This window comes from Oncorhynchus nerka, linkage group LG9a, assembly GCF_034236695.1.
Source record: "Oncorhynchus nerka isolate Pitt River linkage group LG9a, Oner_Uvic_2.0, whole genome shotgun sequence".
NCBI lineage: Eukaryota > Metazoa > Chordata > Actinopteri > Salmoniformes > Salmonidae > Oncorhynchus > Oncorhynchus nerka.
Genome location: NC_088404.1, coordinates 1015899 through 1038716, shown reverse-complemented (window position 1 = coordinate 1038716; position 22818 = coordinate 1015899). Strand labels below are relative to the sequence as shown.

Sequence of the window (22818 nt, the reverse complement as noted above, 5' to 3'; positions counted from 1 at the left end):
GCCTTTGAATGGGGTATGGTAGTAGGTGTCTTTGAACAGGGTATGGTAGTAGGTGTCTTTGAACGGGGTATGGTAGTAGGTGCCTTTGAATGGGGTATGGTAGTAGGTACCTTTGAACAGGGTACGGTAGTAGGTGCCTTTGAACGGGGTACGGTAGTAGGTGCCTTTGAACGGGGTACGGTAGTAGGTGCCTTTGAACGGGGTATGGTAGTAGGTGCCTTTGAACGGGGTATGGTAGTAGGTGCCTTTGAACGGGGTATGGTAGTAGGTGCCTTTGAACGGGGTATGGTAGTAGGTGCCTTTGAACGGGGTATGGTAGTAGGTACCTTTGAACAGGGTACGGTAGTAGGTACCTTTGAACAGGGGTACGGTAGTAGGTACCTTTGAACAGGGGTACGGTAGTAGGTACCTTTGAACAGGGGTACGGTAGTAGGTACCTTTTGAACGGGGTACGGTAGTAGGTGTCTTTGAATGGGGTACGGTAGTAGGTGCCTTTGAATGGGGTACGGTAGTAGGTGCCTTTGAACAGGGTATGGTAGTAGGTGGTAGTATGGTATGGTAGTAGGTGTCTTTGAACAGGGTATGGTAGTAGGTGGTAGTATGGTATGGTAGTAGGTGCCTTTGAACGGGGTACGGTAGTAGGTGTCTTTGAACAGGGTATGGTAGTAGGTGGTAGTATGGTATGGTAGTAGGTGTCTTTGAACAGGGTACGGTAGTAGGTGCCTTTGGACGGGGTACGGTAGTAGGTGTCTTTGAACAGGGTATGGTAGTAGGTGCCTTTGAACGGGGTATGGTAGTAGGTGCCTTTGAACAGGGTATGGTAGTAGGTGCCTTTGAACATGGTATGGTAGTAGGTGCCTTTGAACATGGTATGGTAGTAGGTGTCTTTGAACGGGGTATGGTAGTAGGTGCCTTTGAACGGGGTATGGTAATAGGTACCTTTGAACGGGGTACGGTAGTAGGTGCCTTTGAACGGGGTACGGTAGTAGGTGCCTTTGAACGGGGTACGGTAGTAGGTGTCTTTGAACGGGGTACGGTAGTAGGTGCCTTTGAACGGGGTACGGTAGTAGGTGCCTTTGAACGGGGTATGGTAGTAGGTGTCTTTGAACGGGGTACGGTAGTAGGTGCCTTTGAACGGGGTACGGTAGTAGGTGCCTTTGAACGGGGTATGGTAGTAGGTACCTTTGAACGGGGTACGGTAGTAGGTGCCTTTGAACGGGGTACGGTAGTAGGTGTCTTTGAACATGGTATGGTAGTAGGTGTCTTTGAACGGGGTATTGTAGTAGGTGCCTTTGAACGGGGTATGGTAGTAGGTGCCTTTGAACAGGGTATGGTAGTAGGTGCCTTTGAACATGGTATGGTAGTAGGTGTCTTTGAACGGGGTATGGTAGTAGGTGGTAGTATGGTATGGTAGTAGGTGTCTTTGAACGGGGTATGGTAGTAGGTACCTTTGAACAGGGTATGGTAGTAGGTGGTAGTATGGTATGGTAGTAGGTGTCTTTGAACGGGGTATGGTAGTAGGTGCCTTTGAACGGGGTATGGTAGTAGGTGCTTTTGAACGGGGTATGGTAGTAGGTGCTTTTGAACGGGGTATGGTAGTGCCAGGCGCACCGGTTTGAGTATCTGAGAACTTGATTTGCTGGGTTTTTTCATGCTCAACAGTTTCCCATGTGTATTAATTTTAAGAATGGTCCACCACCTAAAAGACACCCAGCCAACTTGAGAACAACTGTGAGAAGCATTGGAGTCAGCATGGGCCTGCATCCCTTTTGAACGCTTTGGACACCTTGCTGAGTCCATGCCCCGACACATTGAGGCTGTTCTGAGGGCAGGAATGGGGGTGTTAATTCTCGGTGTATGTCCATATAATAAAGCGGCACATTGAATACATAACCTTCAGATGTACTATAGCTTGAATACATAACCTTCAGATGTACTATAGCTTGAATACATAACTTTCAGATGTACTATAGCTTGAATACATAACCTTCAGATGTACTATAGCTTGAATACATAACCTTCAGATGTACTATAGCTTGAATACCTAACCTTCAGATGTACTATAGCTTGAATACATAACCTTCAGATGTATTGTACATTAGCTTGCACAAACTTCCAAGGGTGTATTCATTCTGCCGTGTCTGTTGCAAAATGTTTTGTGAAAACGGAAGGCAAATGGAACGAAACAGGGAGGGACTTACCTGAATTTGTCCAATAGAAACTCGTGTTTTAGTTCCTTTTGCAACAGAATCGGAAGAATAAATACACCCCAGTACTTGACCTGAGAATGATCATATTGTAATGTGTTGTTTCTCACAGGAAGTCCAACCCTGATGTCCGGGGCTTCATGCTGAAGATGGGGTTTGGAACTGACTACACAAAACTGGAATCCTACTACATGGAAAAGTTAGTGGACAAAAAAGGTTCAAAATGGAGACCTGTATGGTGCAGAAATACACCTAAAAAATGGACACAATTTATTTAGAAGATAATGAAACTGGAACTGTGGGACATAGTGGTGGGCTGCTCTGGAACTGTGGGACATAGTGGTGGGCTGCTCTGGAACTGTGGGACATAGTGGTGGGCTGCTCTGGAACTGTGGGACATAGTGGTGGGCTGCTCTGGAACTGTGGGACATAGTGGTGGGCTGCTCTGGAACTGTGGGACATAGTGGTGGGCTGCTCTGGAACTGTGGGACATAGTGGTGGGCTGCTCTGGAACTGTGGGACATAGTGGTGGGCTGCTCTGGAACTGTGGGACATAGTGGTGGGCTGCTCTGGAACTGTGGGACATAGTGGTGGGCTGCTCTGGAACTGTGGGACATAGTGGTGGGCTGCTCTGGAACTGTGGGACATAGTGGTGGGCTGCTCTGGAACTGTGGGACATAGTGGTGGGCTGCTCTGGAACTGTGGGACATAGTGGTGGGCTGCTCTGGAACTGTGGGACATAGTGGTGGGCTGCTCTGGAACTGTGGGACATAGTGGTGGGCTGCTCTGGAACTGTGGGACATAGTGGTGGGCTGCTCTGGAACTGTGGGACATAGTGGTGGGCTGCTCTGGAACTGTGGGACGGTTTAAGTTGGGGATGCTACAGAGGTCTGTGTGTTTGTATCTTCCAGTATGGTGAACATTACTAAGGGACTCAACAAGACAGCCATAGTCTGGCAGGACGTGTTTGACTACCATGAAAAAGTAAGTATAATGTAAACACCCAGATCATATGGTCCTTACCTGTATCACCCTGATGTAAACACCCAGATCATATGGTCCTTACCTGTATCACCCTAATGTAAACACCCAGATCATATGGTCCTTACCTGTATCACCCTGATGTAAACACCCATGATTTGACTAGGGTCCTCTGTGCCGGGTCCTCTGTGCCGGGTCCTCTCACTGTGATATTACCTTCTATTTTGATAAAACATCAGTGGCTGTCTCTAGACTGAGGGTGGTCTTCATGCAGTAGGTGGTTTCTCCTGCTGCGCTAGAGCAGGGTTCTACAGATTGGTTGTGTTTCAGCTGTGTTGCAGCTCTCTGTCAGTGGTGGAGGTGTGGAAGGGAGGGTGCTACCTGTGTGAAGTCCGCAGGGTGACCAAGGCAGGCCTCAGGGTCGTCCTGGCCTCTCCTTGGTACCTAGACCAGCCTGGACCTACTCATGACTGGGCTAGATACTATACTGTCTGGCCCCTCGCTTTCAAGGGTTAGAACCGCTTAACTAGTGTGGAGTGAAACAGAGTGGAGTGGCCAGTGCGGTATGAATAGTGTTGAGTGGGGTGGATGGAGTGGGGTGGATGGGGTGGATAGAGTGGGGTGGGTGGAGTGGATAGAGTGGGGTGGATGGGGTGGGGTGGGTGGAGTGAATAGAGTGGGGTGGGTGGAGTGGATAAAGTGGGGTGAATGGAGTGGGGTGGGTGGAGTGGATAGAGTGGGGTGGATGGGGTGAATAGAGTGGGGTGGATAGAGTGGGGTGGGTGGAGTGGATAGAGTGGGGTGGATGGGGTGAATAGAGTGGGGTGGATGGGGTGGGGTGGGTGGAGTGAATAGAGTGGGGTGGGTGGAGTGGATAAAGTGGGGTGAATGGAGTGGGGTGAATAGAGTGGGGTGGATAGAGTGGGGTGGATGGAGTGGATAGAGTGGGGTGAATAGAGTGGGGTGGGTGGAGTGAATAGAGTGGGGTGGATGGGGTGGGGTGGATAAAGTGGGGTGAATGGAGTGGGGTGAATAGAGTGGGGTGGGTGGAGTGGATAGAGTGGGGTGGATAGAGTGGGGTGAATAGAGTGGATAGAGTGGGGTGAATAGAGTGGGGTGGGTGGAGTGGCTAGAGTGGAGTGGATAGAGTGGGGTGGATAGAGTGGGGTGGGTATAGTGAATAGAGTGGGGTGAATAGAGTGGGGTGAATAGAGTGGGGTGGGTATAGTGAATAAAGTGGGGTGAATAGTGAATAGAGTGGGGTGAATAGAGTGGGGTGAATAGAGTGGGGTGAATGGTGAATAGAGTGGGGTGAATAGAGTGGGGTGAATAGAGTGGGGTGAAGGGTGAATAGAGTGGGGTGAATAGAGTGGGGTGAAGGGTGAATAGAGTGGGGTGAATAGTGACTAGAGTGGGGTGAATAGTGACTAGAGTGGGGTGAATAGTGACTAGAGTGGGGTGAATAGGGACTAGAGTGGGGTGAATAGGGACTAGTGTGGAGTGGAGTGAATAGTGTGGAGTGGAGTGAATAGTGTGGAGTGGAGTGAATAGTGTGGAGTGGAGTGAATAGTGTGGAGTGGAGTGAATAGTGTGGAGTGGAGTGAATAGTGTGGAGTGGAGTGAATAGTGTGGAGTGGAGTGGAGTGAATAGTGTGGAGTGGAGTGAATAGTGTGGAGTGAATAGAGTGGAGTGGAGTGAATAGTGTGGAGTGAATAGTGTAGTGTGGAGTGGAGTGAATAGTGTGGAGTGAATAGTGTAGTGGAGTGAATAGTGTGGAGTGGAGTGAATAGTGTGGAGTGAATAGTGTGGAGTGAATAGTGAATAGAGTGGGGTGAATAGTGAATAGAGTGGGGTGAATAGTGAATAGAGTGGGGTGAATAGAGTGGGGTGAATAGTGAATAGAGTGGGGTGAGTGGAGTGAATAGAGTGGAGTGAATAGAGTGGAGTGAATAGTGTGGAGTGAATAGTGTAGTGTGGAGTGGGACAGTTTGCAGTGAAGAAAAGTGCTATGTGCGGTTAACTATTAGATGTCTGTGATCATATGTTTTTCATTGTCATCCACTCAGACCTAAAAGGGATGAAATTAAATGAACACACGAGGATCAGAAAAACGACACCGTGTTTTAGCGGCAAGCAGCCATCTGCACAATCAGTTATCTTTGCAGTGAATAGTGTGTCTAGTTGGAATATGTATAGGGGAGAGTGGGGAAACCTGAGCCTTATGGGTAAGTTGAGCCACCCTTGTGTCTAGGAAACCATACACAAAATGAATTATTTTAGGAAATATTTAGGAATTGGTGATCATTTCATGGAGTCTGAAGGAAGAAACCACATGGTAAAAGTGGTAAACAAGTTAGGTCCAAAAAACGGATTTTCAACAAGTCATATTCATTTACCAAATCAATTGTGTTACAGGTTTCATGATTCTTGTATCTAAAGTAAATAATTGTAAGATTGTTCTATACATCAGTTGGGGTCTCTATCAGCTTCAATATGAGGTCCTAAACCTAGAATGAAAAGGCTTCCTTCTAGCTGTGGGCTAATATAATCAACATGTTTGCCTTGGGGTAAGTTAAGCCAATGGCCTTGGGGTAAGTTGAGCCAATGGCCTTGGGGTAAGTTGAGCCAATGGCCTTGGGGTAAGTTGAGCCAATGGCCTTGGGGTAAGTTGAGCCAATGTCCTTGGGGTAAGTTGAGCCAATGGCCTTGGGGTAAGTTGAGCCAATGACAAGTTGAGCAAATTGAGATGTTTTCTGACCAAGCGTGTTGTAGGCATTATCGCTGGGATATGAGGTAACAACAGGACCTGGCCTATGTTAAAAGTGTTTTAAAAAAGTGTTTGGCAAATAAAGATGGGCATGGTTTTTAAAGGTGGCAGTAGTAATATTTAATCCAATACAGAAATGTTTAGGCAGCTCAATGCACCCTGTACAACGTACCGTGTTGTACCAAGAGACCACTTTTTTTTGGACAAGGTATGTTTTCAAAACTTATGTTTACATTAATTCTGATTTTATTTCCAGGGATACACCACATCCTGAAATATAGGTAGATCTCTTTGTTAGAAAGAATACTATATTTTCCTGGACAGAGTGATGCTGAATGTAAAAAATGTCTCAGCTTACCCCACTCTCCCCTACTTGTGGTTGTCAACCATGGACCAGCACTCAGGCTGATGTAGTTATTGTTCCCACCGGATTAAATACTTTTTTATTTTGTTGTTACAAGTATTTTCAAAACAAAAAAAGAGGAGACCAGTCTCAACGTCAACAGTGAAGAGGATGCTGGCCTTCTAGGCAGAGTTGCAAAGATAAAACCATATCTCAGACTGCCCATCTAAATCTATTATTTTTATTAGCCAAAAGAACACAGACACTGGACAGAGGAACTCCCGGAGTCGCCTCTTCACTGTTGACGTTGAGACTGGTGTTTTGCGGGTACTATTTAATGAAGCTGCCAGTTGAGGACTTGTGAGGTGTCTGTTTCTCAAACTAAACACTCTAATGTACTTGTCCTCTCGCTCAGCTGTGCACCGGGGCCTCCCACTCCCCTTTCTATTCTGGTTAGAGACCGTTTGTGCTGTTCTGTGACGGGAGTAGGACACAATGTTGTACGAGAGCTTCAGTTTCTTGGCAATTTCTCGCATGGAATAGCCTTCATTTCTCAGAACAAGAAGAGACTGACGAGTTTCAGAAAAAGTCTTTGTTGCTGGCCATTTTGAGCCTGTAATCAAATCCACAAATGCTGATGCTCCAGATACCAGTCTAAAGAAGGCCAGTTTTATTGCTTCTTTAATCATTACAACAGTTGTCAGCTGTACTAAAATATTTGCAAAATGGTTTTCTAATGTTCAATCAGCCTTTTAAAATGATAAACTTGGATTAGTCAACACAACGTGTCATTGGAACACAGGAGTGATGGTTGCTGATAATGGGCCTCTGTACTCCTATGTAGATATTCCATTAAAAATCTGCAGTTTCCAGCTACAATAGTCATTTACAACATTAACAATGTCTACACTGTATTTCTGATCAATTTGATGTTATTTTAATGGACAAAAAAAAGTGATTTTCTTGAAAAAAAACAAAGACATTTCTAAGCGACCCCAAACTTTTGAACGGCGGTGTACATGGCACTTGTTTTCTACCTCAGATCCCAGTGGACACGGTGCTCCACATCTGGAAGGGGAGCCCTGGTCAGATACAACAGGAGCTGAGTAGCATCACCCTGGCTGGGTACAGGGTCATACTGGCTGCCCCCTGGTACATCAACCACATCGACTACGGACAGGACTGGGAAAAATACTACACCATACAGCCACTCAACTTCACTGGTGTGTGCAGAAGCGGGTGTCACTTTAAAATTGGTGAACAGGTTTAATGTAATGGTGGGAATGAAATTAATGGAACGGTATCAAATCGATGTGTTCAAAAGGTAACAAATACAGTAAAACGGAAAACACATTGATACCTTTCCATTTGTTCAATTTCAGCCAATGGGCTCGTCCTCTGATTTGTTCCTCCAGCAGCCTCCACTACTGCAGCATACTGGGGCTGGGGCAGGGCTTCCCTGGGACTGTATATAGTCTAGGACTATAATTATTATTATAGTAGGAGACTGGTCTATGGGTAATATAATATAGTTATTATTATAGTAGAAGACTGGTCTATGGATAATATAGGTATTATTATAGTAGGAGACTGGTCTATGGGTAATATAGGTATTATTATAGTAGGAGACTGGTCTATGGGTAATATAGGTATTATTATAGTAGAAGACTGGTCTATGGGTAATATAATATAGGTATTATTATAGTAGGAGACTGGTCTATGGGTAATATAGGTATTATTATAGTAGGAGACTGGTCTATGGGTAATATAGGTATTATTATAGTAGGAGACTGGTCTATGGATAATATAGGTATTATTATAGTAGGAGACTGGTCTAAAGGTCTATGGGTAATATAATATAGGTATTATTATAGTAGGAGACTGGTCTATGGGTAATATAATATAGGTATTATTATAGTAGGAGACTGGTCTATGGATAATAAAGGTATTATTATAGTAGGAGACTGGTCTATGGGTAATATAGGTATTATTATAGTAGGAGACTGGTCTATGGGTAATATAATATAGGTATTATTATAGTAGAAGACTGGTCTATGGGTAATATAATATAGGTATTATTATAGTAGAAGACTGGTCTATGGGTAATATAATATAGGTATTATTATAGTAGAAGACTGGTCTATGGGTAATATAATATAGGTATTATTATAGTAGGAGACTGGTCTATGGGTAATATAGGTGTTAATATAGTAGGAGACTGGTCTATGGATAATATAGGTATTATTATAGTAGAAGACTGGTCTATGGGTAATATAATATAGTTATTATTATAGTAGAAGACTGGTCTATGGGTAATATAGGTATTATTATAGTAGGAGACTCGTCTATGGGTAATATAATATAGGTATTATTATAGTAGGAGACTGGTCTATGGGTAATATAGGTATTATTATAGTAGAAGACTGGTCTATGGGTAATATAATATAGTTATTATTATAGTAGAAGACTGGTCTATGGGTAATATAGGTATTATTATAGTAGGAGACTGGTCTAAAGGTCTATGGGTAATATAATATAGTTATTATTATAGTAGGAGACTGGTCTATGGGTAATATAATATAGTTATTATTATAGTAGGAGACTGGTCTATGGATAATATAGGTATTAATATAGTAGGAGACTGGTCTAAAGGTCTATGGGTAATATAATATAGGTATTATTATAGTTGGAGACTGGTCTAAAGGTCTATGGGTAATATAATATAGCACAAGTACGCTTTTGGTCATGTAGTCTGTGGACACCAGCTGGTCCAACATCTCATTCCAAAATCATGGGCATTAATATTGAGTTGGTCCCCCTTTGCTGCTATAATAGCCTCCATTCTTCTGGGAAGCCATTAATATTGAGTTGGTCCCCCGCTTTGCTGCTATAACAGCATCCACTCTTCTGGGAATGCTTTCCACTAGATGTAGGAACATTGCTGCTATAATTTTTATTTTATTTCACCTTTATTTAACCAGGTAGGCAAGTTGAGAACAAGTTCTCATTTACAATTGCGACCTGGCCAAGATAAAGCAAAGCAGTTCGACACATACAACGACACAGAGTTACACATGGAGTAAAAATAATAGCCTCCACTCTTCTGGGAAGGCTTTCTACTAGATGTAGGAACATTGCTGCTATAACAGCCTCCACTCTTCTGGGAAGGCTTTCCACTAGATGTAGGAACATTGCCGCTATAACAGCCTCCACTCTTCTGGGAAGGCTTTCCACTAGATGTAGGAACATTGCTGCTATAACAGCCCCCACTCTTCTGGGAAGGCTTTCCACTAGATGTTGGAACATTGCTGCTATAACAGCCCCCACTCTTCTGTGAAGGCTTTCCACTAGATTTTGGAACATTGCTGCAGGGACTTGCTTCCATTCAGCCACAAGAGCATTAGTGAGGTCGGGCACTCATGTTGGGCAATTAGGCCTGGCTCGCAGTCTGCATTCCAATTCATCCTAAAGGTTTTCGACTGGGTTCTTTCACACCGATCTCAACAAACCATTTCTGTATGGACCTTGCTTTGTGCACGGGGGCATTGTCATGCTGAAACAGGAAAGGACCTTCTCCAACCTGTTGCCACGAAGTTGGAAGCACAGAATCGTCTAGAATGTCATTGTATGTTGTAGCATTAACATTTCCCTTCACTGGAACTAAGGGGCCCAGCCTGAACCTCCTCCCAACAAACTTTACAGTTGACTCTATGCATTCCAGCAGGTAAAGTTCTCCTGGCATCCGCCGCACCCAGATTCATCTGTCGGACTGCCAGATGGTGAAGTGTGATTCATTACTCCAGAGAACGCATTTCCACTGCTCTCATGGCAGCGAGCTTTACACCACTGAAGTCGACACTTGGCATTGCGCATGGTGATCTTAGGCTTGTGTGCGGCTGCTCAGCCATGGAAACCCATTTCATGAAGTTCCCGACAAACAGTTCTTATGCTGACGTTGCTTCCAGAGGCAGTTTCTAACTCGGTAGTGAGTCTGGTAACCGAGGACAGACGAGTTTTATGTGCTACGCACTTAAACTGAATGATGACTGAATGACTGAACTGGGCGGTCCCGTTCTGTGAGCTTGTGTGGTCTTCCACTTTGCTGCTGAGCCGTTGTTGCATTTACATTACATTTACATTTAAGTCATTTAGCAGACGCTCTTATCCAGAGCGACTTACAAATTGGTGCATTCACCTTATGACCTCCAGTGGAACAGTAGTGCATCTAAATCTTTTCAGGGGGAGGGGGGGTGTTGTTGCTCCTTGACGTTTTTACTTCACAATAACAACATTTACGTTTTGACCGGGGTAATTCTAGTAGGGCAGAAATATGATGAACTGATTTGTTGGAAAAGTGACACCCTATTACGGTGCCACGTTGAAAGTCACTAAACTCTTCAGTAAGACCATTCTACTGCCAATGTTTGTCTATGGAGATTGCATGGCCGTGTGCTCGATATTATACACCTGTCAACAACGGGTGTGGCTGAAATAGTATGTATGTGTGTGTGACGTTTTGTTGTCGTGCCATGACGTTTTGTTGTCGCGCGCCATGACGTTTTGTTGTCGCGCCATGACGTTTTGTTGTCGCGCCATGACGTTTTGTTGTCGTGCCATGACGTTTTGTTGTCGCGCGCCATGACGTTTTGTTGTCGCGCGCCATGACGTTTTGTTGTCGCGCCATGACGTTTTGTTGTCGCGCGCCATGACGTTTTGTTGTCGCGCCATGACGTTTTGTTGTCGCGCCATGACGTTTTGTTGTCGTGCCATGACGTTTTGTTGTCGTGCCATGACGTTTTGTTGTCGTGCCATGACGTTTTGTTGTCGCGCCATGACGTTTTGTTGTCGCGCCATGACGTTTTGTTGTCGCGCCATGACGTTTTGTTGTCGTGCCATGACGTTTTGACGTGTTGTGCCGTGTTGTGGTGATGTGCTGTGTTGTTGTGGGCAGGTGCAGTATGTACTATCCTATGTACTTTACCTCCACAGGTACAGAGCAGCAGAAGAAACTGGTGATTGGTGGAGAGGTCTGCATGTGGGGAGAGTATGTTGATGCTACCAACCTCTCTCCTCGTCTCTGGTAAATAGAAAAGAGTCCCAAATATAACCCTATTCCCTGTATAGTACACTACTGTTGACCAGGGCCCTATAGAACCCTATTCCCTGTATAGTACACTACTGTTGACCAGGGCCCTATAGAACCCTATTCCCTATATATAGTGCACTACTGTTGACCAGGGCCCTATAGAACCCTATTCCCTATATAGTACACTACTTCTGACCAGGGCCCCTAGGGACATTTTTCAAACAGAAATAATAACAGGCAAGAATCTAAATACAGTAACAGAAGGTGTGTGTGTGCAGGCCGAGGGCGAGTGCTGCTGGAGAGCGATTGTGGAGTGATGAGAGGATGACCTCCAGTGTGATCGACGCCTTCCCTCGCCTCGTGGACTTCCGCTGCAGGCTACTGAGGTACAGGGTTATATTAATATGATGCCTCTCCTCCCAGCTAGCCTGTATACGTTTCCCCATTAGACAGCTCTGCAAGCGTTATAATGTCAAACTATATGGTTACACACCAAATGTAGAGTATCTTTATTTACTTCAGTTACTTTAAAGAAATCTAAATGAAAATCTACACCGAACAAAAATATAAACGCAACATGTGAAGTGTTGGTCCCATGTTTCATGAGTTGAAAAAATAAAAGATCCCAGAAATGTTCCATACGTTCTAAAAGCTGATTTCTCTCAATTGTTTTGCACAAATGAGTTACATCCCTGTTAGTGAGCATTTCTCCTTTGCCAAGAGAATCAATCCACCTGACTGGTGGCATTTCAAGAAGCTGATTAAACAGCATGATCATTACACAGGAGCACCTTGTGCTGGGGACAATAAAAGGTCACTCTAAAATGTGCAGTTTTGTCACACAACACAACGCCACAGATGTCTCTGATGCGCCCATCGTGTACAATCCATACTCCAAATCCTCTTAGACGCCTCCAGAGGCATCATTCCTATAGGGGGCACGTGCCTCCTCATTTGTCATGTTTAAAAATGTATTTCAATGTGTTTCTCTGTGATACCAGTATCCACCTAGCAATTTTACGAAGTTGTCTTTAGCCCAGTTAGCTAGTGTAACAATATAGCTTCCGTCCCTCTCCTCGCCCCAACCTGGGCTCGAACCAGGGACCCTCTGCATACGTCAACAACTGACACCCACGAAGCATCGCTCCACAAAAGCCGCGGCCCTTGCAGAGCAAAGGGGAACAACTACTTCAAGGTCTCAGAGCGAGTGACGTCACTGATTGAAACGCTATTAGCTAGCCATTTCACATCGGTTACACTAGCCCAGATTGGGAACCTATCTCCCATCCTCATAACTAGATACCAAGAAACCATGTCAGCCTATCAATCAAGTTAGAGTAGCAAGGTTGGTAGACTTTACAAAAGCAAGCAATAACTAATGCACTGAATAAGACTTCTATTCCTTTCAATCCTTTTCACATATTTTAGCATAGATGACGAGAAGCATATTTAATTTCTTTACAAAAGAGCCACCAGTCGGGAGGATACAGTCAGCTCGAGAGGTATGGTTAGAGATATATATTACTTTGGATTAAGCATAATGATTATGGCTATAGATTGCTGGAAAAAGCTGTTCAGGTGTTTGAAAATGCTACATTCTCCGATTTATGGTTGAGTGGCCTTGCACCCCTGTAGACCTCCCCTCAGCCATCCTCACGTTGTGTCCCCTGATATGTTTGGGTACATGATGTCCCTGGGACGTCCAATAAAATCACTCATTACTGCCAGGTGCAGAAGAGGTGGATTGGACGCATGCGCACTTATTCAATAACAATACGTTATTTCCAAACAAGACGTTTTTTGGGTTGTTTGTCCATTTTTATTTAGACCTTTTTTGGAAGTATATACCTGGCGTGATGGCATTAAATAGGTGTTACATTTGTATTTTGACAATATAATCCTTGCAGAGCTGTGAATTGGGGAAATGCATGCTACCTAACTGGGCTAGAGAGGAGAGGTGTTATTCATCATGCTAGCTACCTGGGCTAGAGAGGAGAGGCGTTATTCATCATGCTAGCTACCTGGGCTAGAGAGGAGAGGTGTTATTCATCATGCTAGCTACCTGGGCTAGAGAGGGGAGGTGTTATTCATCATGCTAGCTACCTGGGCTAGAGAGGAGAGGCGTTATTCATCATGCTACCTAACTGGGCTAGAGAGGAGAGGTGTTATTCATCATGCTAGCTACCTGGGCTAGAGAGGAGAGGCGTTATTCATCATGCTAGCTAACTGGGCTAGAGAGGAGAGGCGTTATTCATCATGCTACCTAACTGGGCTAGAGAGGAGAGGTGTTATTCATCATGCTAGCTACCTGGGCTAGAGAGGAGAGGTGTTATTCATCATGCTAGCTACCTGGGCTAGAGAGGAGAGGTGTTATTCATCATGCTACCTAACTGGGCTAGAGAGGAGAGGTGTTATTCATCATGCTAGCTACCTGGGCTAGAGAGGAGAGGCGTTATTCATCATGCTACCTAACTGGGCTAGAGAGGAGAGGTGTTATTCATCATGCTAGCTAACTGGGCTAGAGAGGAGAGGTGTTATTCATCATGCTAGCTACCTGGGCTAGAGAGGAGAGGCGTTATTCATCATGCTACCTAACTGGGCTAGAGAGGAGAGGTGTTATTCATCATGCTACCTAACTGGGCTAGAGAGGAGAGGTGTTATTCATCATGCTAGCTACCTGGGCTAGAGAGGAGAGGTGTTATTCATCATGCTACCTAACTGGGCTAGAGAGGAGAGGTGTTATTCATCATGCTACCTAACTGGGCTAGAGAGGAGAGGCGTTATTCATCATGCTACCTAACTGGGCTAGAGAGGAGAGGTGTTATTCATCATGCTACCTAACTGGGCTAGAGAGGAGAGGTGTTATTCATCATGCTAGCTACCTGGGCTAGAGAGGAGAGGCGTTATTCATCATGCTACCTAACTGGGCTAGAGAGGAGAGGTGTTATTCATCATGCTAGCTACCTGGGCTAGAGAGGAGAGGCGTTATTCATCATGCTAGCTAACTGGGCTAGAGAGGAGAGGTGTTATTCATCATGCTAGCTACCTGGGCTAGAGAGGAGAGGCGTTATTCATCATGCTACCTAACTGGGCTAGAGAGGAGAGGTGTTATTCATCATGCTAGCTACCTGGGCTAGAGAGGAGAGGCGTTATTCATCATGCTACCTAACTGGGCTAGAGAGGAGAGGTGTTATTCATCATGCTAGCTAACTGGGCTAGAGAGGAGAGGTGTTATTCATCATGCTAGCTACCTGGGCTAGAGAGGAGAGGCGTTATTCATCATGCTACCTAACTGGGCTAGAGAGGAGAGGTGTTATTCATCATGCTACCTAACTGGGCTAGAGAGGAGAGGTGTTATTCATCATGCTAGCTACCTGGGCTAGAGAGGAGAGGTGTTATTCATCATGCTACCTAACTGGGCTAGAGAGGAGAGGTGTTATTCATCATGCTACCTAACTGGGCTAGAGAGGAGAGGCGTTATTCATCATGCTAGCTAACTGGGCTAGAGAGGAGAGGTGTTATTCATCATGCTAGCTACCTGGGCTAGAGAGGAGAGGTGTTATTCATCATGCTAGCTAACTGGGCTAGAGAGGAGAGGTGTTATTCATCATGCTAGCTACCTGGGCTAGAGAGGAGAGGCGTTATTCATCATGCTACCTAACTGGGCTAGAGAGGAGAGGTGTTATTCATCATGCTACCTAACTGGGCTAGAGAGGAGAGGTGTTATTCATCATGCTAGCTACCTGGGCTAGAGAGGAGAGGTGTTATTCATCATGCTACCTAACTGGGCTAGAGAGGAGAGGTGTTATTCATCATGCTACCTAACTGGGCTAGAGAGGAGAGGCGTTATTCATCATGCTAGCTAACTGGGCTAGAGAGGAGAGGTGTTATTCATCATGCTAGCTACCTGGGCTAGAGAGGAGAGGCGTTATTCATCATGCTAGCTACCTAACTGGGCTAGAGAGGAGAGGCGTTATTCATCATGCTAGCTACCTAACTGGGCTAGAGAGGAGAGGCATTATTCATCATGCTAGCTACCTAACTGGGCTAGAGAGGAGAGGCGTTATTCATCATGCTAGCTACCTGGGCTAGAGAGGAGAGGCGTTATTCATCATGCTACCTAACTGGGCTAGAGAGGAGAGTCGTTATTCATCATGCTAGCTAACTGGGCTAGAGAGGAGAGGCGTTATTCATCATGCTAGCTAACTGGGCTAGAGAGGAGAGGTGTTATTCATCATGCTAGCTACCTGGGCTAGAGAGGAGAGGCGTTATTCATCATGCTAGCTACCTAACTGGGCTAGAGAGGAGAGGCGTTATTCATCATGCTAGCTACCTAACTGGGCTAGAGAGGAGAGGCATTATTCATCATGCTAGCTACCTAACTGGGCTAGAGAGGAGAGGCGTTATTCATCATGCTAGCTACCTGGGCTAGAGAGGAGAGGCGTTATTCATCATGCTAGCTACCTGGGCTAGAGAGGAGAGTCGTTATTCATCATGCTAGCTAGCTAACTGGGCTAGAGAGGAGAGTCGTTATTCATCATGCTAGCTAACTGGGCTAGAGAGGAGAGGTGTTATTCATCATGCTAGCTACCTGGGCTAGAGAGGAGAGGCGTTATTCATCATGCTAGCTACCTAACTGGGCTAGAGAGGAGAGGCATTATTCATCATGCTAGCTACCTAACTGGGCTAGAGAGGAGAGGCGTTATTCATCATGCTAGCTACCTGGGCTAGAGAGGAGAGGCGTTATTCATCATGCTAGCTAACTGGGCTAGAGAGGAGAGTCGTTATTCATCATGCTACCTAACTGGGCTAGAGAGGAGAGTCGTTATTCATCATGCTAACTAACTGGGCTAGAGAGGAGAGGCGTTATTCATCATGCTAGCTAACTGGGCTAGAGAGGAGAGGCGTTATTCATCATGCTAGCTACCTGGGCTAGAGAGGAGAGGCGTTATTCATCATGCTAGCTACCTGGGCTAGAGAGGAGAGGCGTTATTCATCATGCTAGCTACCTGGGCTAGAGAGGAGAGGCGTTATTCATCATGCTAGCTAACTGGGCTAGAGAGGGGGTACCAGTACAGAGTTATTCATCATGCTAGCTACCTGGGCTAGAGGGGGTAGGAGAGTCAATGTTATTCATCATGCTAGCTAGCTAACTGGGCTAGAGAGGAGAGTCGTTATTCATCATGCTAGCTAACTGGGCTAGAGAGGAGAGGCGTTATTCATCATGCTAGCTAACTGGGCTAGAGAGGAGAGGCGTTTATTCATCATGCTAGCTAACCGGGCTAGAGAGGAGAGTCGTTATTCATCCTTTGTCACATGCACCGAATACAACAGCTGTAGACCTTACAGTGAAATGCTTACTTACAAGCCCTTAACCAACAATGCAGTTTTAAGAAAATATCCCCCAAAAAAGTAAGAGATAAGAATAGCAAATAATTAAAGAGCAGCAGTAAATAACAATAGCGGAGCTAAATACAGGGGGTACCGGTACAGATTCAATGTGTCAATGTGGAGGCTATATACAGGGGGTACCAGTACAGAGTCAATGTGTCAATGTGGAGGCTATATACAGGGGGTACCAGTACAGAGTCAATGTGGAGGCTATATACAGGGGGTACCGGTACAGAGTCAATGTGGAGGCAATATACAGGGGGTACCGGTACAGAGTCAATGTGGAGGCTATATACAGGGGGTACCGGTACAGAGTCAATGTGGAGGCTATATACAGGGGGTACCGGTACAGAGTCAATGTGGAGGCTATATACAGGGTATTACGGTACAGAGTCAATGTGGAGGCTATATACAGGGTGTTATACGGTACAGAGTCAATGTGGAGGCTATATACAGGGGTACCGGTACAGAGTCAATGTGGAGGCTATATACAGGGTATTGGAGGCTATATACAGGGGTACAGAGTCAATGTGGAGGCTATATACAGGGTATTACGGTACAGAGTCAATGTGGAGGCTATATACAGGGGTACTGGTACAGAGTCAATGTGGAGGCTATATACAGGGTGTTACGGTACAGAGTCAATGTGGAGGCTATATACAGGGTATTACGGTACAGAGTCAATGTGGAGGCTATATACAGGGGTACTGGTACAGAGTCAATGTGGAGGCTATATACAGGGTGTTACGGTACAGAGTCAATGTGGAGGCTATATACAGGGTATTACGGTACAGAGTCAATGTGGAGGCTATATACAGGGGGTACTGGTACAGAGTCAATGTGGAGGCTATATACAGGGTGTTACGGTACAGAGTCAATGTGGAGGCTATATACAGGGTATTACGGTACAGAGTCAATGTGGAGGCTATATACAGGGTGTTACGGTACAGAGTCAATGTGGAGGCTATATACAGGGTATTGTCAATGTGGAGGCTATATACAGTACAGAGTCAATGTGGAGGCTATATACAGGGGTACTGGTACAGAGTCAATGTGGAGGCTATATACAGGGGGTACTGGTACAGATTCAATGTGGAGGCTATATACAGGGGGTACCGGTACAGAGTCAATGTGGAGGCTATATACAGGGGGTACCAGTACAGAGTCAATGTGGAGGCTATATACAGGGGGTACCAGTACAGAGTCAATGTGGAGGCTATATACAGGGGGTACTGGTACAGATTCAATGTGGAGGCTATATACAGGGGGTACCGGTACAGAGTCATTGTGGAGGCTATATACAGGGTATTACGGTACAGAGTCTATGTGGAGGCTATATACAGGGGGTACTGGTACAGAGTCAATGTGGAGGATGTATACAGGGTGTTACGGTACAGTGTCAATGTGGAGGCTATATACAGGGGGTACCGGTACAGAGTCAATGTGGAGGCTATATACAGGGTATTACGGTACAGAGTCAATGTGGAGGCTATATACAGGGTGTTACGGTACAGAGTCAATGTGGAGGCTATATACAGGGTGTTACGGTACAGAGTCAATGTGGAGGCTATATACAGGGGGTACCTGTACAGAGTCAATGTGGAGGCTATATACAGGGTGTTACGGTACAGAGTCAATGTGGAGGCTATATACAGGGTATTACGGTACAGAGTCAATGTGGAGGCTATATACAGGGTGTTACGGTACAGAGTCAATGTGGGGGCTATATACAGGGGGTACCGGTACAGAGTCAATGTGGAGGCTATATACAGGGGGTACCGGTACAGAGTCAATGTGGAGGCTATATACAGGGTGTTACGGTACAGAGTCAATGTGGAGGCTATATACAGGGTATTACGGTACAGAGTCAATGTGGAGGCTATATACAGGGTGTTACGTTACAGAGTCAATGTGGAGGCTATATACAGGGTGTTACGGTACAGAGTCAATGTGGAGGCTATATACAGGGGGTACCTGTACAGAGTCAATGTGGAGGCTATATACAGGGTGTTACGGTACAGAGTCAATGTGGAGGCTATATACAGGGTATTACGGTACAGAGTCAATGTGGAGGCTATATACAGGGTGTTACGGTACAGAGTCAATGTGGGGGCTATATACAGGGGGTACCGGTACAGAGTCAATGTGGAGGCTATATACAGGGGGTACCGGTACAGAGTCAATGTGGAGGCTATATACAGGGTGTTACGGTACAGAGTCAATGTGGAGGCTATATACAGGGGGTACCGGTACAGAGTCAATGTGGAGGCTATATACAGGGTATTACGGTACAGAGTCAATGTGGAGGCTATATACAGGGTATTACGGTACAGAGTCAATGTGCGGGGGCATCGGTTAGTCGAGGTAATATGTACATGTAGGTAGAGTTATTAAAGTGACTATGCATAGAGGGGGGGGGGGGGGGGTGCAAATAGTCTGGGTAGCCATTTGATTAGATGTTCTGGAGTTTTATGGCTTGGGGGGTAGAAGCTGTTTAGAAGCCTCTTGGACCTAGACTTGGTGCTCCAGTACCGCTTGCCGTGCGGTAGCAGAGAGAACAGTCTATGACTAGGGTGGCTGGAGTCTGACAATTTTTAGGGCCTTCCTCTGACACATCCTGGTATAGAGGTCCTGGATGGCAGGAAGCTTGGCCCCGGTGATGTACTTGGCAGTATGCACTACCCTCTGTAGTTCCTTGCAGGCCGAGCAGTTGCCATACCAGGCAGTGATGCAACCCATCAGGATGCTCTTGATGGTGCAGCTGTAGAACCTTTTGAGGATCTGAGGACCCATGCCAAATCTTTTCAGTCTCCTGAGGGGGAAGGGGTTTTTGTCGTGCCCTCTTCACGACTGTCTTGCTGTTCTTGGACCAAGTTAGTTTGTTGGTAATGTGGACACCAAGGAACTTGAAGCTCTCAACCTGTTCCACTACAGCCCTGTCGATGAGAATGGGGGTGTGCTTGGTCTTCCTTTTCCTGTAGTCCACAATCAACTCCTTAGTCTTGATCCCGTTGACCTCCTCCCTATAGGCTGTCTCGTCGTTGTTGGTGATCAGGCCTACCACTGTTGTGTCATCAGCAAACTTAATGATGGTGTTGGAGTCGTGCCTGGCCGTGCAGTTATGAGTGAACAGTGAGTACAGGAGGGGACTGAGCACGCACCCATGAGGGGCCCCCGTTTTGAGGATCAGTGTGGCAGATGCGTTGTTACCTACCCTTACCACCTGGGGGCGGCCCGTCAGGAAGTCCAGGATCCAGTTGCAGAGGGAGGTGTTTAGTCCCAGGGCACTATAGTGTTGAATGCTGAGCTGTTGTCAATGAATAGCATTCTCACATAGGTGTTCCTTTTGTCCAGGTGAGAAAGGGTAGTGCGATTGAGATTGCATCATCTGTGGATCTGTTGGTGCGGTATGCAAATTGGAGTGGGTCTAGGGTTTCTGGGATGATGGATTTGATGTGAGCCATGACCAGTGTTTCAAAGCTTTTCATGGCTACAGACGTGAGTGCTACGGGTCCGTAGTCATTTAGGCAGGTTACCTTCGTGTTCTTGGGCACAGTACTAGGGCGGTCTGCTTGAAACATGTTGGTATTACAGACTCAGACAGGGAGAGGTTGAACATGTCAGTGAAGACACTGCCAATTGGTCAGCTGAATGTTTACCTGTTTAAAGATTACTCACATCGGCTGCAGAGAGTGTGATCAGAGTTGTCCAGAACAGCTGATGCTCTCATGCATGTTTCAGTGTTACTTACCCCCTCGGGCCTCACTCTAGCCACTTCCCCTATCAAAACTGGATGCAGTTTGATTGCCATCTTACGTGGAGATCTAATTCACTAACGTTGCCTCTGCAGGCCCTCGGTTTAGCTTGAGGGAGCGAGTTGATCACTTGTGGGTTCAATGCAAACTGTAGTCACGTGTCGAACTCTGGTGGAAGTGTCAAATTTAATCAACATGGCTACATTTTCGATAGGTGAGTCAAAATTATATATTGACTCACATATCACATATTTTTAGCAAAATTATATGCTAAAAAATATATATAGAGGACATTGATTTTAGCGTTGTCAAATGGGAATCGCACTCAAATTGGCTTAGTCTCGTATGGAGGTGTCATTAAAACATAGCTAGCTTCACAAAGCTTCACGAATTCTGAAATGTATTGGAATAAGTGACCTAATTATAAAACTAGCTAGCCAGCTATAGGTAACTGTATATAGCTACCTGACAGGAGTGCTAGCTAGCTACATTAGCCTGCGAGGTACATCAATAGCTTTAGGTTGCTTGTTTTTAAGCTCAACTTTAAGATTTTTGCATATCTGATCAGCATTCTCCCTAGCTTGGGAAAGGGCCATTTTAAGGTACACTCAGATGGGATGATTTAAAAAGTCATTCAAGGGCTGAGGGTTTAGGGCTGTCTACTTTGAGTTGACTGCAGCCGTAGTCTCCTCTGCCCAGACACTGTTTCGGGGTTACGTTACTTTGAGTAAAGTAAGATGTTAATCAAAGTAGGCTACACAAGATGTTTATCAAATGTGTTTAGTCATACAGACACAATACAGTACTAGCTGTTTTGTAATAGTCATTAAGGCAACTAAATCTCCCTTTCCATCTCTTTTCCTCCCTCTCTCTTCTCTCCCTTTCCACCTCTTCTCCCTCTCTCCTCTCTCCCTTTCCACCTCTTCTCCCTCTCTCTTCTCTCCCTTTCCACCTCTTCTCCCTCTCTCCTCTCTCCCTTTCCATATCTTCTCCCTCTCTCCTCTCTCCCTTTCCACCTCTCCTCCCTCTCTCTTCTCTCCCTTTCCACCTCTTCTCCCTCTCTCCTCTCTCCCTTTCCACCTCTTCTCCCTCTCTCTTCTCTCCCTTTCCACCTCTTCTCCCTCTCTCCTCTCTCCCTTTCCATATCTTCTCCCTCTCTCCTCTCTCCCTTTCCACCTCTCCTCCCTCTCTCTTCTCTCCCTTTCCACCTCTTCTCCCTCTCTCCTCTCTCCCTTTCCATATCTTCTCCCTCTCTCCTCTCTCCCTTTCCACATCTTCTCCCTCTCTCCTCTCTCCCTTTCCACCTCTTCTCCCTCTCTCCTCTCTCCCTTTCCACCTCTTCTCCCTGTCTCCTCTCTCCCTTTCCACCTCTTCTCCCTCTCTCTTCTCTCCCTTTCCACCTCTTCTCCCTCTCTCCTCTCTCCCTTTCCATATCTTCTCCCTCTCTCCTCTCTCCCTTTCCACCTCTTCTCCCTCTCTCCTCTCTCCCTTTCCACCTCTTCTCCCTCTCTCCTCTCTCCCTTTCCATATCTTCTCCCTCTCTCCTCTCTCCCTTTCCATCTCTTCTCCTCCCTCTCTCTTCTCTCCCTTTCCACCTCTTCTCCTCCCTCTCTCCTCTCTCCCTTTCCACCTCTTCTCCCTCTCTCCTCTCTCCCTTTCCATATCTTCTCCCTCTCTCTCCAGGCGCGGTATCCAGGCAGAGCCTCTGTTTGTGGGTCACTGCAGACATGAGTATCAGGGTATCTGAAACATGGCTGGTTGTGTGTCAACAGTCAGGGCTTTAAATGGACTTTTCTTCATTGGTACCACAGAAAGTAAGGAGCACAAGACAGAATTTTGCAGCACCAGATTATATATATATTTTTTACTGTGGTAATGAATAACAGTTTTGCAGTTGTATTTTTAAATATAATGAGGGTTGTTTTTAATCACCTGCATAATTATGTTTGCTGTTTCACTTTTGAATACAATCAATGTTCTGTTTTGTATATCACATTTGTTTGTCCAAAACAAATTACCGATATAAATACTGTATGTTTGCCGTTGCACTTTCGAATACAATTATTAAAAGTTGTTTTTATTTTAATGTCTGGCCCACTCTCTAGTTATGTGTTCTACATCATCAAGGAAACAACGGATGATAATTAACAATGATAGGACGGCCATTTGCATTCAGCTGACAGACAATAATAATGTAACCAGGCAACATGATGATAATTAACAATGATAGGACAGTCATCAGCTAACAGACCATAGGAATGTTGTAACCAGGCAACATGATGATAAT

At 45.6% G+C, this 22818-nt stretch overlaps 1 protein-coding gene across 1 annotated transcript in view; it reads left to right on the top strand.

The window, feature by feature from the left end:
- Positions 1-22617, top strand: part of hexa (hexosaminidase A (alpha polypeptide)) — a 64247-nt gene extending 41630 nt beyond the window's left edge. Inside the window, exons 9-14 of the mRNA XM_065022177.1 lie at positions 2320-2406; positions 3119-3191; positions 7342-7522; positions 11289-11379; positions 11664-11771; positions 22215-22617. Of these exons, the coding sequence (XP_064878249.1) occupies positions 2320-2406; positions 3119-3191; positions 7342-7522; positions 11289-11379; positions 11664-11771; positions 22215-22278 (604 nt within the window). The 3' untranslated portion in view covers positions 22279-22617. The remainder of the gene's footprint in view (positions 1-2319; positions 2407-3118; positions 3192-7341; positions 7523-11288; positions 11380-11663; positions 11772-22214) is intronic.
- The last annotated feature ends 201 nt before the right edge of the window (positions 22618-22818 follow it).